We start from the raw sequence: 16,778 nt of genomic DNA on the forward strand, positions 1-16,778 counted from the left end.
GAAAAGGAATATCAGACTATATAAGGTGTATTTTCATTATTTCTCCAGAAACTTTTAGTTCATTACCAGACTCAATCCAACCCTTTATTTTTCAGCGGCAGGGTATGATATTAGTCTGTAATGTGTATTTGTAAAGTTGAACCAGCCTAATCTGTGAATACATCTTAATCTTATATGACCTCAAAAGAAAAAAAAAAAACAAGCAGAAACGTGGTGGGAAAAGGTCAGTTGAGGGTGTACCAGGTGAAAGAATTCATGATTATTTATATCACAGCCTTGAGTACTTCACATGTTCCATAAGGCAAGTGTCACCGTAGGAGAGGGGAGGGTCTTTTTGGTAAGCAGGCTGGGGAAGTTAACAATAAAGGAACTGGGCTGAACTGAAGAAGATTTATGGAGTAACTTCTGATTCATTCTGTGGCTGTTTTAAACACATGCACAAATTCTCTGACATTCCAACAAAAGATGGAGTCTAATTCCCCTTTCTCTGAATAAGGGTCAACCTTAGTGACTCATTTTTAACTAACAGAGTATAATGGACCAGGCTAGGTTAGAAAAGACAACACAGCTCTTGCCTGCCTCTTTCTCTTGAGATGCTTACTCTTGGAACTCAGCCACCATGTTTTGAGGAAGCCCAGACTACATGGGGAGGCCACATGTAAGTATTAGAGCCATAACCTCAGCTAAGATCTTCCCCATCAGCCAGTATCAACTAACAGACATGTGACTGAGTAAGCTTTCAGGCTCTTCCAGTCCCCAGTTTTTGAACCATCCCAGCTGACACCCAGTGGAGTAAAGTGAGTTATGTTGAGTCCTAAATTACGAATCTGTGAACAAAAATGCCTTTTTAACCACTAAATTTTTCAGTGCTGTAGATAACCAGAATGTTGTAACTGTTCCCACACAAAGCCAACATTTCCCATCCTACTATGTTTCCCAAATTGTACTAGAGATGCTAATAGATATCTGATAGGAAAATACTCTACATGAAGTTGCCAGGTACCCGGTAATTTTTGAAATTTCTGCCTGATAAAGTTTAGACCCCCCCCTTTCAGAATTAAATTTATTCTTAAATTGGGAGCCATGGCAAAACAGCTACTCCAAAACTATGAAATTAGCTTCCAGTGGTTCTAGGAGTGGAAAAGGGAATTTGGCTTTGGGCAGGCTCTGTTCTCGGAGGAATCACTTTCATCATTTGGAGGTAAGTCAATAGAGTAGCCCCAAAGTAATCCCAATGTGATATTAAAGTCCTGCACGGTAAAGAAGTATTTTTGTCTTAAAAATGACCCACTTGGGATATTTTCGGCCCCTTGTGGTGGTCTGGTATATGTAGGGAGGACTGCTGGCAACTAGCTCTAAAACGCCTTCATGATCAATTAAGTTCAGGGAGCCTTACAGCCATCTGTGTTCCTGTAGATTCACACTGCATGCTAGCAGATTGAAGACCTTGAGACCTTGTAGTTGAGTCTGTTTTAACTTGAAGAAAGACTTGCACTGAATTAGTTGTCCATGGAACCACTAACATCTCAGGGAGCACTGGGAAATGACGGCCTGGACCACTGGTTCTCAAACCTTTTGATCTTGGGAACTCTTCACATTCTGCAAATGACTGAGGACCCCCAAAGAGCTTTTGTTTATGACAGTTACATCTATCATTACTTTCCATATTAGAAATTAAACAAAATTTTTAAAAAATGTATTAACTCAGACTTCCACTTATAGTCAAGTTGAAATAACAGGAACCAGATTTACCCTCTCACTTGAAACAATCAGAAACACAGACGAATTACATGAAAAAAATATGGTTTTGAGAATGACTGACAATAGGCAACAAAGGAGAGTTACGGAGAAAATGAGGTCAGTCTTGGGACTTTGAGAGTTTCCAGGCTATAGTCTAAGGAGGGAGAATACAGAGGAAGCTGGAAGGCACCCCACGTCGCGGAGACAGAGCTGAGGGTCCAGAGGCACCAGGGCTGGCGCTGGAGGGACTGGAGAGGGCTGCACAGAGGAGGAGTCCCAGGAACTCGCAGAGCGCCGTCCAAACCGCACCCCCCCACCTTGCAAGTCTTCAGCTGTGTTCTGATTGCACATGCATGCGGGGTAACTACCCAAGATCCAAGATGACGGAAAAAAACACCTGAAAGATTGACAGAGAAGGGTGGCTGGTGCTCATATGGAGCTGGGGATAGTGCCTATTCTCACCACTGAGATGGAGAAGTGTGACTCATGGAGCTTTGGATGGAGACCTGAGGTCTTGCCTCAGCAATGGGGAATAATTAACCCTGAACTGAACACTGCTCTGGTCCTGCCTAACAAATCTTGCTTAACAGCAAAGCCTGAAAGGATCAAAGTTTCCAAATAATTGCATCCCAGAACAAAGCTCTGGAATTTTTATAAAAACAACAAAATACCCAGCACTCAATTCATAGTCTGGCATCTAGTCAAAAATTACCAGGCATGCAAAGAAGCAGGAAAATACAGTCCATAATGATGAAGAAAAATCTATCAAAACCAACCCAGACCTGACATACATATGAAAATTAACAGGTAAGAATACTAAAACAGTTAATTATAACTGTACTCTTTATTTTCAGAGAGTTAAGTAGCAATACAGAAGATGTAAAAATGGTTCAAATAAAACATTGTAGGTGAAAACTATCATGTGGCAGATAAAAAATACTGAATAGTACTGATGACAGCCTAGACAGTGCAGAAAAAACTTTAAGTGAACTTAAAGACATTAAAAACTATCTAAGATAAACACTGGGGAAAGAAAGAGAATTATAAAAAATGAATTATCACTGAGCTAGATAGGACAATCTCAAGTGGCCTAATATACGTATAACTGGAGTTTGCTGAAAGGGGGGAAGAAAAATATTTGAAGAAACAATGACTGAAAAATTTCCAAATTTGATGACAACTGTAAACCTACAGATCCAAGAAACAGCAGCAGCAGCAATGAGGCTTTCTAATGCTTTGGATGGAAATAATCCCTCTTTCTTACTTAGTACTAGAAACACTGCTGTCTATTAAAAAGTATTTTCCAATCCAAGTAAATATCTGATGACAGAGATATTCTGGTAAAATTTATCTGAGCAAAACAGTCATACTCCAACTCAAAGACAAAAAGAGTTTTCTAAGAGGCACATTTGGTTTCCTTGAGTTTATGACTTAGCTGACCTAGATCAAGGGACATTCTGAAGTTTCCACTTGGAATTACAGATTTTTCTATTTTAATAGTCACATAAAGATATTTAATAGAAAACTCTAATACCAAGAACTTTTTGAAACTGAAGGTTTACTTTCTGACCTGAAGCTAATATTTCTTGTCCTGGTACAATTGGAAACCACTTGTTTCCAATTATCTCTATAAACGCTTAGGACCAGACATCTACATTGTAAGTACAAGCTACCAATCTGGGAAGGACTGTGGGATCCAGACAAGAAGACAAAGAGGAGAAAAGTGCCTTAACTGGAATGAGAAGGGAGGGCTGACAGTAGGATTCCCTTTATTATTTATATTTGTTCAAATATTGTTCCTCGAGTTCTACACAGCTCTGGAGGCATTGCTTTCAATACAGTAAAATAATTATGAAATGAAAATTAGTCCAATCTGAAAATATTTGTTTAATACCACTGGGTTCTCAATTAAACCATAAACAATCATGTGAACAACAGGAAAGGGTTCCTCTGTAATTTTTGCTTTTTGAAGTCCCAAATAAAGCTTTCTTAGTCATGCAGAGTTTCTCAGGTAACTGAGATCAATGCTTGGTAGGTTTCCTTTTCCACTATTTTACTACAGTCTTTAGACATACTTACATATAAATCTTAGCGATTCATACAGTCCTTGAGGATCCTAACTAACTCCATGGAATACAAAATTCTTAAAGAAAAACATATTCTCTTATTTAAAAAAATTCATTACAAACACAAACATACATAGAATTAGAGGTTGCTGGTTTTTGCTTTTTTTTAAAAGAATACTACCACCACCTTCTACTTTTGCCAATTTCTAGTCTTGCCACCTGATTCCTAGTTGACCCAGATATAAACATGTAGAATAATCTTTTCAAATCACAGGTACCACTACCCATGTTTCATCAATTTCTTGAAGAGAACTGAGCAAAAAAACAAACACACATTTAAGTCAATATTTATTCTGATTAATATTTTACAAAATTTGACAGATTTAATTTATGTAAGGAGAGCTAATTTATTAAACACTTTACAGGTTTTTCTTTCCACAGAGTAACATGTTAAGTAGCAAAATAATACTTGGCACAGTTATAAATAAAATATAAAATAAAAATATCCATAGCTTAAGTATAATAATGATGCTGTTTTATGCCTATTAATATTTCAAATAAATTCCTGGGAACAACAAAATAAGGAAAAAATTCCAAAGAAGTAATTCATGTTTAGAGCTGAGAAATAAGTTCCTATTTGCTAAAAGTATGCAATGAAGCTGATACGAACTATTCCCCAAAGGGTCACCTTCATACACAACTTTAGAACGGGGTTAAACTGGTTCCACACACAGACCTACAAAATAATTAGATGGTACACAGAGGCATGGTTGGCTCCTGACCATCAGACCATTTCTGAGTTATAAATATCACTGGTACTATGAGATGGCTAGTACTAAAGCATTAACATTGCTAATATTTTCCATGTATACATCTAGAGTTTTGTTTTTTTTCTATTTAACTGAAAGACATCTCCTTTGCACTGGAAAGAATATTGTACCATAAAGAAAGAACATGGTAACAACACTCTCATCCAAAGTCTGAGAAAACCACCATTGTATTTGACTGTTAATAAAAATGTATTCGATAAAAACTGCAACTGAGTCTTCACGTGAAGTGGCTCAAAATACAAAAAATTAAAATGAATTCTAGCCTTTTATAAATAACTTTGAATTTAAAAATTATCTAAAATTTCCCCCAATTAGTAGTCAAAACTAGCAGAGACATTTGTAAAGTTAACCAATTTTGTACACTCTATGACAAAATGGCACAATGCTATTGCCACCCCACACCCATCTCTTCCCTTTTCAAAAATAAAGTACGTATGCCAATTTTCTAATATTAAAACACTCAAGTACACTAAGAGTAATTTTTTTGATGTATGACTTATGCTCAAAGAAACTACTATATAAAAATGGTACTTGGAAATACTGAACATCAACTATATACATTTTCACTGCTCCTCTTACTAAGGCAAGGGGCGGGTATACCACTAGACTGCTTTAATACCTGTAATCTGCATTTTACAGAGAATACTAACTTTACCAAGCATCAGACATGCAGTGAACTTGCAAGGTATAATGCTTATTAACAGCGATACTGAACATCACTAGAAGCTCATTAATTATCTCCCTTTTCTTTTTGGTTGGATAAAATGAAATGAGCAGCTTTAAATACACTAACACATAGAGACACAAAGAGAAAACTATTTGATAAATTATTTATATGCAGATACGCAATCTTTACACTGGTCTAGGATCTGTCATTGGTCTGACCACCCTCCCCCAGCCCATTCCCTCTCACAGGTTTCCCACAGGTTGCTCGAACCACAATTTGCTACAGCGCTTAAGAGGACTAAACCTGTAAACAATAGTTATGGAAGCAGTGACCAACAGTTCACCATGAGAGTATGGAAATGCTGCAACAAAAATTGATCAGTGCATTATGTTTGACAATTCGAAAATCTTTCTGAAATTGTTTCAGACAGCATTAACAAATTTCAAAACATTCAATATTGGGAAAATTGAAACAACCTTAGGGATAAAACAGAATATACTATTAGCTTTTCTTTTATTCACATGTGCTGTATGTACAGAGATCATGCTCCATCTTTAGCTAGACTTCATTATTTTGTCTACACTTTATTTTGCAGTATAGCCATTTATCTCTATTATTGAGAATTTTGCATTAACTTATTTGTTCTGCCTTTTCTTGAAAATAGCTCAACTCTTAAAAAACTGGACTATGTGCACATCAAATTAAATTCTAATTTATGCTTTACTGGATAGTGTGTGCCAGTATACATACTATGTATGAGGTGTATCATGCACTTAGTAGGGCTTTTAAGTTGAACAAAATAACATGACTTACTATACTCATGCAAGTGCTTTATTATCAGACCATAAAACCTTAGAGCAAGGTTACTAAAAATTATTTCACTGAACTAGAAATATATCAGCATTGCCAACAGCTGATAGCAATAAAATACTGTTAGCACATTTTTTGGTGAACATTATTTTCTTGTGTCTTTGAAGACACATTACAGTAGATCCCTAATAAAACCACATGATTTTATCACAGTATTTACATGTACATTCTAACACGTACATAATACTAGTCTGAAGCAATTTAAGACAACTTTCTTGGAATTAAATGCAATACTAATAGTAGATTGCATCATAAAATTTAGCTGTATACCATAAATTTAGTTTTAGCTAGAATCAGGCATTTCTGATCAGTATACCATGTCTGTCAACAGAGTAAGTTCACTCTTTCTTCATGAAAAATGTTATGAGAACAAAACCAAAAAGTTGAGTATTTTGTGAATTCCCACATTAAGAACCATTAACATTCTTTTTAAGATCTTTATTCTTCCCAGAAGTGGCAGTGTGTTCTGTCCATGTTTACTTTTGTTAATAAAAGTGTTGAAAAAAAAGACTGTAAAATTCACTGTTAGCCCTACATATAGCATGCTATTTGTTCAAAGGATGTGGATTCGAGTGTGAGAGAGACACGGACAGACACAATTTTCAGGCACCACTCAGCAATATGCTTCATAGGATAAAGATGCTGCTACACGAGCTGGTACCCAGATCCTGATATTTGGTCATATTCTATGGTATACTGCCTGGTCCAGTCCACAATAACAGGACGAAAGAGGCCACAGCATCGAAATTCAAAGAAGTCTATAATATTCCTTACACATCCATGGCTAAACACCACCCCCGCCAAAAAAGAAAAAGAAAAAGAAAAAAAAGTCTATTAGTACAATAATTTAATATGAGTTTAATATCATTTTAATGTTAAATGTATATTTTTCAAAACTTAAAAACTCAGGTTTCCTGCCAGAAAGAACCTGCTTATAACTCTACAAAATATGTATGCATTCATGTTTCTTCACAGCTCTGATTTTTCTCTTTTGCTAATACAATGGGTTATACAATTATATATTAAAGTTATTCAAATTTGCATTTCTTTCATTCCTGTGTGATACGCAATTTTTGAGAAAACCTTTCCTTGACCAGTGTTTCTCTGGCAAGGAGACAAACTATATCCAAAATTGAGAGAGTAAAAGACAAAATAATATCAATAGCATAAACTTGACAGTGTACCTAAGAATAGCAATTTAAAAAAAGAAATATCAAGGAAAGTTCCCAAAATTTTAGAACTTCAAGAATACTTTTGGAAAAGCAGTCAGTTTTACACCTTATATAATTATTGTGCCTATGGGAGAATTCTCAAAACTACTCAACCGACTCTATTATTTTTGCTTTTATTTAAAGGTTTACATGCTTTCCACAAACATGCAACAATAGCACCACAAAAGCTTGATGGCAGTAGACAAGCAGCTTGAGTAAAACTCAAAAGTTTTAAATATTTCTATTATTAGGAAACTATTGTTCCTTAACTTTGAATTGAATGCAAATTAAAAAATATATATATATATATATAAATAAAACAATAGGACAGTCTCTTCAATAAATGGTGCTGGGAAAACTGGACAGCCGCATGCAAAAGAATTAAAACGGACCACTATCTTACACCATACACAAAAATTAACTCAAAATGGATTAGACTTGAATGTAAGAACTGAAACCAGAAAACCCAAGTGGTAAGCTCCTTGACATCAGTCTTGGTGATGAATTTGTGAATCTGACACCAAAAGCAAAGGCAACAAAAGCAAAAATAAATAAATGAGACTACATTAGACTAAAAAGGTTCTGAACAGCAAAGGAAACCCATCAACAAAATGAAAAGGCAACCTACTGAATGGGAGAAAATATTTGCAAATCATACATCTGATAAGGGGTTAATATCCAAATCTATAAAGAACTCACACAACTCAATAGCAAAAAAGCAAACAATCCAACTAAAAAATAGGCAGGTGATCTGAATAGACATTTTTCTAAGGAAGCCACACAGATGGCCAACAGACACGAGAAGATGCTCAACGTCACTAATTTTTAGGGAAATGCAAATCAAAACCACAATGAGATATCACCTCATACCTGTTTGAATGGCTATTATCAAAAAGACAAGAAAAGCAAGTGTTGGTGAGGATGTGTAGAAAAGGGAATTCTTGTGCACTGTTGGTGGGAATGTAAATTCGTGCAGCCGCTGAGGAAAACAGTATGGAGGTTCCTCAAAAAATTAAAAAGAGAACTACCATATGATCCAGCAATTCCACTTCTGGGTATTTATCCAAAGAAAATGAAAACGCTAACTTGAAAAGATATCTGCACCCCATGTTCATTACAGCATTATTTACAACAGGCAAGATATGGAAACAACCTAAGTGTCCATCGACAGATGAATAGATTGAAAAAATGCGACACACACACACACACACAATGAAATGAAATTCAGCCATTGTAAAGAAGAAGGAAATATAGCCACTTGTGATAACATGGATGGACCGTGAGGGCATTATAAGTGAAATAAATCAGACAAAGAAAGACAAATACCACATAATCTCACTTACATGGAATCTGAACAACCAAACTCGAGCTCACAGATACAGAGAACAGACTGGTGGAGGGCAGAGGCTGGGGGTGGGGCTGGGCGAAATAGGCGAGGGGGGTTCAAAATGTACAAACTTCCGGTTCTAAAATAAGTAAGCCCTGGGGATGCAGTGTACAGCATGGTGACTATAGTTAATATTGTACTGCATATTTGAAAATGGCTAAGAGAATAGATCTTAAAAGTTCTCATGACAAGAAAAAAAAATTTTGCAACTATGTATGGTGACAGACGTTAACTAGATCTTAGCGGTGATCATTTTGCAGTGTATACAAGTATCAAACCATTATGTTGTATACCTGAAACTAATATAATGTCATATGTCAATTATACTTCAATTAAAAAAAAAAAGAAAAGAAAACTAGGTGTGTGGAAATTTTTGTGTCATTCAGAGGGCAAATAAAGTAAGTAATCTGCACCAAAAAGTAGTTGCCCTAGAGTCTGGGAAATTTCCCTAAATAATGAATTTTAATCAATTGTATTTTTGAAAATCTTATTTCAATTTTCTGGATACATTCATTTTTGAATGAAAATTTATAAATTGATGGAAAGGTTAAAGAACAAATACTAAACGTTAGTAGGTCAATAAAGTTTGAATTGTATAATTAAGGAAAAAACGAATATCACAAATTTATATACAGTTAATGTGATAAATATTAAAGTTATGGTGAACTAACCAATGTTTCATCTGGCAGAAATCCTGGTATTTGGTATGTTTTATAAGCTATTTTACACATTGTTAAGTAAAATAAATATTCCCTGTTTCATATATTATTGCCATTCTTAAAGAAAATACTTATCTTTGATGTACTCACTAGATATTTGCTGAGTTTAGTTAGTAAGGAACTTTATATGTCAAGAGAAAATATTAAATTCATAGATAGGTACGTACTTGAATGGGCTTTCAATAGATGTTGTTGTGACTTTAAAGTGCTTGTATCTTCTGGCATTCATTCTTTCATTTGTAGTAATACCTAAACATGATATCTAAGAGGCAAGAGAAAGCAAACCATTAACTCTCTGAATATTTAATATAAAACAAGTTAATTCTCAAGAGGATCAGGATGGAGAGAAAAATGATGAAGTCTGTTTCTGGCTTTCCATCAGGAGATCATCAAGCTGGTTTACACGGTACCATCTGACTCTGTGAGAAGTAGCTGGTTAAACAGGGAAAATATTTAAAAACAGGTCACCTGGTATTGTGTATGTAGAGGCATGGACATTATGTACATACTACTCCATCAGCCCCTTTAAGAGGGAGCTTTTTAAAAAATCCTAACTAAAAGAACTCTTGAATAAATACTGATATTTGTAGGTAATAAAATATTAAAACACACACAAAATTAATGGAACCATCAGTCTAAGCTCACACTATATCCAACTGGATGTATGTAAACCAGGAAAGAGAAATAAAAAGTTCTGACAGGAGTAGTATTGAACGTTAAAAGTTCATAATATAAGAAGAGGGAGAGCTGGAGAGCAAGAGTGAAGAAGAAAGGAACAGCAAATTGAAAATTTTAACTCTTGAAAAAATTTTAATTACTGAAAAGTAGGAATGGTTATAAAGAGAATACATTGTTATCTTTTAAGCAAGGAGTGAATTTTTAAGAGTTCTCAGCACACTAAAGAACAAATAATGCACTTGCACATACCTGATACATCTGACACATGAGTAATACAGCCACCCACATGAAATGAAAAACACTGTTCAGAAACATCCAAAACATCCAGGGTGAACATGTGGCAATTTGAGTAATATATGTCCAAAATCCATCCTTGGTATAACTGGTCTCACAGTGGAGTCCCCAGTCTAAAATCAGAGCAGAAGAACTCAAATTTACTCAATAATCATCCAAGCACCTCGTGTGGACATTTGTGGTAGGCACCACTTAGAAAACACGATCCAAGAATTTAACTGATGACTTTCAATGCAAGTATTTTTATACTCTTAAATAATCCCCTTGTACATGAATGAAAAAAACGTATCAAAAGCAGAAATAGAAAAAGCAGCAGGCAATCCTAAAAGCAAACAAACCTGTACTGTAACGATATACAGTTTTTATTTGATTGGTATTGCATACATACAATATGTAAAAAAACAATTCCTTTATACAAAGATAAGATGATACAGATAGATATGTGAGACTTCTTTGGAGGGGAGGAACATAACACAAGATCACCTTGGTGAGGGGGGCTTTTTCCAAAACAAAATCTACTCTTTGAGAGATGCTGCCATGAAGAACTGATGTTATTAGTAGAACTATGCTCTCTCTCTCAGGTGTGTTGGGCTGCCAGAAATTAGGTAAAGATCTCTGACAAAATCATTCTCTCTGTTAATCCCTATTTGAGGAAGTAACCTCCTTTTTCATTAGGGCAATAACAGAGATTATTCTTAATATCTGTGGGAGTAGGAGGACTAGGAAATCATCCAAGACTTATTTTTAAGTCAGTATCTAATACATCTTTGTGCTAAATACCACCAAGCCCTGAAGGACAGTAACTAATATTTTCATTTAAATTCTTTCCAAATTATGTTCTCAGTGCAATAAAACCCCATCATTTCTTCTAAGATACTATACCCGCATGATCACTGAATGACAACTTATTCTTAACCTTTTAAATATTCTCTAATAGGCAATAATTATACCTTACTCTTCAAAACATTTCAAGTTCTGTGCAAACTTAACTATATTTTCCCAGCTGTTTGGTAAGAAAGAGCAACTAGCAGAATCACAAAATCTATAAACTACTAGAGTAAAGCAAGCATGTGATGTGAAAAATGTTGGTGTTTTTTACCCAGAAGCTTTTCAAAGCCTGTTAAAAGATAATTAACTGATAATTCTGTTTCTTATACTCTATGTTGAACATGTTTGACAGTTCTAGATCTATTTTTTCTTTACACTTCATTGTAGTGAGGTGCCCCAAACCATAATTTGTAGTTAAAAGACATTTGTCATTATCATATTTTTTGTTAATATGGTAAAGCATGAGTATGCAAACACGTGTTTTAAGAAGATAAAAAACTAATTGTACTCACAAGAAATACAACCATAAATCATCCAGCAGATCATAAAAAGCAAGAAGAATAGGTAGCCCATAAAGTATCTATGGTTGCCTGCACCTAAAGAACAGAACAGAAGCAATTTTTTTTAGCTAAGAAAAAACAACTGGAAATACACCTAGGGGTGAGGTAGGGGTGATGAAATTCCATGAAAAGTGAGATATACCTTGGACAATAATCACATACATTATTTATTTTACAAAATGTTCTTCAAGAAAATAAATGTTTTAATAAAATTGTTAAAATAAAAGAATGCTTACAATGACACACAAAGATGTAGTGACTGCAATGATATTCACTCAAAAGAGTCTTAAAGAACCAAATAAATCACAAGTCTGAGCTTTAATTCTACTATTTGCCTTGAGGTTTAAATAACCCTATTTTATCTTTAGTTTTATAAACTTTAAAATCCTACTTTTTAAAGGCTTCTCCCCAACATAGTCATACAATCTTTGTAATGTTTCTCTGATGTCCTCTCATAAAATCTCCAGGGCCACGTCTCAGACCACTTAGTTCATTTCCTCAGGCTATGCCATTCTTGAACACTGAGATATGTAGAGTTCTTATCTGTCATTCTTCTCTGCCTCTGTACATAACAACCTTTAAATATTTTTTATTGCCTTACTTTCTGTAGTTTAACTAAAAAACAACACAATCTGCCTCCTTATTGATTTCACTGTTATCCAATGGAGAAAACAGGAAAGAGTAGGCACCAGAGATAATTGATAGAGAAATTACACCAATCTTTTCTAGACATTGATTTTATGATGTCTTTTTCCCTCTCTCTTACAACTGAGTTGATGTTTTGCCACTCAGAAAATAATTGGGGGAACAAGGGGTATTGTAGGGTGCTAGAATGAACCTTCTACACCTACTCTAATATTGTACTTCATTAGTTACCTAGAGTAATTTAAATGAACAATATATTTAGAAATTACTAATAAAACTTACCTACACAGTTGCCCACCCATGGGCAATGATGGTCGAATTTTGCTATACAGCGGTTGCACACACCACAGTGTTTGGACCTCACTGGTTTCCGTATCTGTTAACAGGCATGTTAAAAGATTAGGAAAGGCACTATACGTAAGAGAGGAAAGACGAACATTTTATTTTCTCAAAATACAATATGAAAAAAACCCAGTATTTTTTGAAAAGGATTATACCAAGGTTTTCAAAGGAATAGAACCAGACAAAAATCACTTTCGTTTAATAAAATTTCAACTGCAACAACAAAGACGCAGAGGATAAGTGTACTCTAAAATATAAATTCCTAAGATGCGGCAGAACCATCAATTCACAAAAATAATTAAGAATCAAAGACCACTTTGCTGGTGCAATGAATGGTACTATATTTAATTCACAGCCCTCAAGTTCCTCAAATATCACTCTTCAGGCTTCTTAATGAAAATGCACTGCAATTAAGGGTCATAATACTGGTTGTTGCTTAAAATAAAATTGGTTCCTTAGTAAAAGGAAGGTCAATTTAGAAGTGAATAAAAGAGAGCTTTTAAAATTCACATCATTAATAAAATGTCTTCCCAAAGTTTACAAATCTAGCAAAAAATCCCAGCAAGTGTACACGTCTTTCTTTCAGTGAAAGAAATCTGAGATCTCACATTAAGGTATAGCACATCCTCTGCTGAACTGCACGACCTTATCTAAGAAAGTACAACATGCTTAAGAAGTTTAGGCAGTCCCTGTTTGTTTCAAAAACCATAAAATACATTCTTCAGGTCTTCACAGGCGATAAAAAACTCATGTTTACGATGTTTTGAGTGTTGTGCAATGTTTTTCTCTACATTACTCTAAAGCAACCGAGTGAATACAAGAACTCATTAGTGACCTTCAACGAGCAGCTAGTCCCACTGCTGGCTCCATGACAAGAGCTAGAGTTATTAACCCTTGCTAGGAACAAAGTTTGTAGTGTCCTTTATTGGTGTTTCAATAAAAGCACTAACATTTCCCCAACAGTTTGCATAAATTACACACTATTCTGAGGTACTAAGAAAAAGGCATCAGTGCACTATGAAGTCCTTACACGTATTAAAACAATCTGTGGACCCAAGAAAAGGCTAAGGTATTCTTCCCCACAGATATGAGACTAAATCTACTGCAGAAAGAAGCAGGAAACATCAAACAAATTTTATCCTTACTTCCAACTCGCAGCTAAGTCTCCCCTTTGGGCAACAGCTGTCAATGAGTTCTGCACAAAGACTGACACAAGGCTTCCAAACACAACAGGTGCCGTAGTTCACTTACAGAGCAATTCATTTTTAGAGAATTCTGATCTACATGTGTCTTGTGTATTTTTCAAAGTAAAGGATATCCATATAATGACAAATACGTCTGTCGATTTGAATCATTTTATAATAGGACAAGCTCTTTATCTTACAATAACAAATTATCTGTGCAGAATGATGCAGCTTATGATAACATAATATATAATAAAATGTTTATGCTACGATGAGAGAAAGTCTTGTTCTTACCATCAGATATTTACTTAATAATGAAACTGTATTGAACAACTCTATATAAAGAACCTGCTTGCTGACTGCAAGACTGATGCCCTCACAATAAGAAATGGTTAGAAAATGTGTTTTCCACTTGGGATATTCTTTCTACAATCATAATTTGGCTATATTTGATAAAAATGAGGGTACTTTTAGAGAGAAAAGATTATGTTTCAATAGATGTTAAATTCTAGTTTTGTTAATTGAGGTCAGTATTTACCACCTAAAACTCTCTTCCCAAATAGCTCTTTGTTACTACGTTATGTTATTGTAAAGTTTAACTGAGTTATTAAGAAGATATCCTAAGCTTGTTTCTGAAGCTGATCACTGTAATCTATCTTTGGATGAAGATCAGGTGCCCCATGATCTATAATCAAGGGGTTATGCATACTGGTAAAAGCATCATTTAAAGGACTGTCTCCAATCTAGATGAAAGGCTTCTTATCAGGTATTCTCAAGTACCTCATGCACAAGGAAACTGAAGGGAATCAACTCTTAAATTCATATTTCCCAATTAAGAAGGGCCTCTGCATTGAACTGTCTACAGAAAAGACTGCTGACCCCAAATGACAACCACACCAGGATAAGAAAAGAACAGCAGTGGTAGGCAGCTGACCCAAGAATCTGTATCAGCCCTGAAGAACCATCCAACTAATTTAATTGAACTGTTTACCAAATGTTTGTCTTCCTATCAAAATGGAAAGTTATTATTTTACTTTGACCACACTTTTAACCCCAATGTTCATGATGGAAAGACAATTCTCTAGTGAAGTTGTCTAACTATTCATGACATGTATCACTGCTTGGCTTTGAGTGTACTGCTAAAAGCACGTATACAATGTTTGAATGATACTTTGGTATAATTGATTAAATGCATAGCCTATGAAGTGTTAAAAAAAAACAAACCTGTTTGCTATATGGCAAGGATATCAGCAATGTACACCTGACTTTGAGGAACAGAATAATATTTTCACAGAATAGTAGAGTATAAAAATGTTCTAAATGTTAAGAATACAATTCTGTAAATTACCCATTGTAAAGCACAGAAACAAAAGCCTTTTTAAAGCATGCTTGAAAATACAAAAGAATCAGTCAGTACCCTAAAGTTGTTACCAAGAGTAAAGCAGTATATATTTTGAACATCCAAAATCATAACTGTTAGGTCAAAGAAACAAACAACCAAACAACTGTTTGGTTAAGTGAAACACCTTAAAAGAATCTGCAGAAGTAGAGCTTGGTTTCAAAAACTCATTCCAGAATCCTAAACTAAAACAACTATTTTTATTATTATTCAACTGTTAAGATATTAGTTCAGTTGTCGTGTATAACTTAAAGGTATAAAAGAGCATTTAGCTTCAAGCATGATTTGGGGATATTTCCATTTCCATGTAGAGAAATATGGTTTAACCACTGCGGCAGTCCATATATTTTCCACAAGAACTAATTATAAAAATTAAGCAGAAAATCATTAAAACACAAAACAGTATTATTCTATAGAAATTAGATGTCTATAGTAATAAAACAATATCAATATCACTATATCTGATTCCATAAGTAAATGCCATTTAATTTCATATATAGCTTTATCTATGACCTGGTTGAATATGACGTTTAATATCAATGATAGAACAGTGCTCTAAGTTGAATAAACACTCTAATACAGATGGATAACTGCTCTAATTGAACCAGTTTAGAGGCCATGTTGTCTTAAAAGTTATCTAATAATTTCCCACTGTGAGGTTTAAATATAAGAATAAATTTTCTTAAAATGTAATTAGGATAACAGTATATTAGGGAATCATAGTAAACTTTTGATTTTAAATACTTTTATTACTTAGTTTTTTATCTGTTGAATTACATTTTAAGAGAGAAAAAGAGAATAAGAATGAATACAAATGAATGGCACCACTGAATCAGAAGTGTAGTTAAGGTCTACCATCGGGGGAATAAGCACATTGGAAAGGGGACATCTTTTCACCATCTTTCCTCTCGTACCATGATCTAAAAGGCATTTTGCAGGGGTGGGTCAAGAAATGTGCTCAGTGAAAGAAACTGTCCTGGTTTCCCAGACTCTCTACGCTATGCCACTGGTAGGGGAAGAAGAGAGAGAGAAGAATAAAGAAAAAAATATTTTACCAAACAGGTACTGCAGAATACACTGAGGTCCAGACTTCCTGTCTCTGCAAGTTCAACTATTGTCTGTGAATTAAAAAAAAAAAGTACTCAAAACAGAACAATACCAACCATTGTGCCACCAATATGAGTATCAATACACACTACTAAATATAAAATAGATAACCAACAAGGACCTACTGCATAGCACAGGGAACTATACTCAATATTTTGTAATAACCTATAAGGGAAAAGAATATGAAAAAGAAAAATATATATATGTATAACTGAATCACTGTGCTGTACACCTGAAACTAACATGACACT

General features: G+C 34.6%; 1 protein-coding gene across 1 annotated transcript in view; it reads right to left on the reverse strand.

Moving 5' to 3' along the window:
* Positions 1-4,167: 4,167 nt before the first annotated feature.
* Positions 4,168-16,778, reverse strand: part of ZDHHC17 (zDHHC palmitoyltransferase 17) — a 102,909-nt gene continuing 90,298 nt past the window's right edge. The window contains exons 12-17 of the mRNA XM_081247966.1: positions 16,476-16,538; positions 12,778-12,871; positions 11,803-11,886; positions 10,418-10,575; positions 9,658-9,752; positions 4,168-6,957 (exon numbers count right to left, since the gene is read on the reverse strand). Of these exons, the coding sequence (XP_081104092.1) occupies positions 6,819-6,957; positions 9,658-9,752; positions 10,418-10,575; positions 11,803-11,886; positions 12,778-12,871; positions 16,476-16,538 (633 nt within the window). The 3' untranslated portion in view covers positions 4,168-6,818. The remainder of the gene's footprint in view (positions 6,958-9,657; positions 9,753-10,417; positions 10,576-11,802; positions 11,887-12,777; positions 12,872-16,475; positions 16,539-16,778) is intronic.

Source organism: Mesoplodon bidens (assembly GCF_964165515.1).
Source record: "Mesoplodon bidens genome assembly, chromosome: 11".
NCBI classification, from domain to species: domain Eukaryota; kingdom Metazoa; phylum Chordata; class Mammalia; order Artiodactyla; family Ziphiidae; genus Mesoplodon; species Mesoplodon bidens.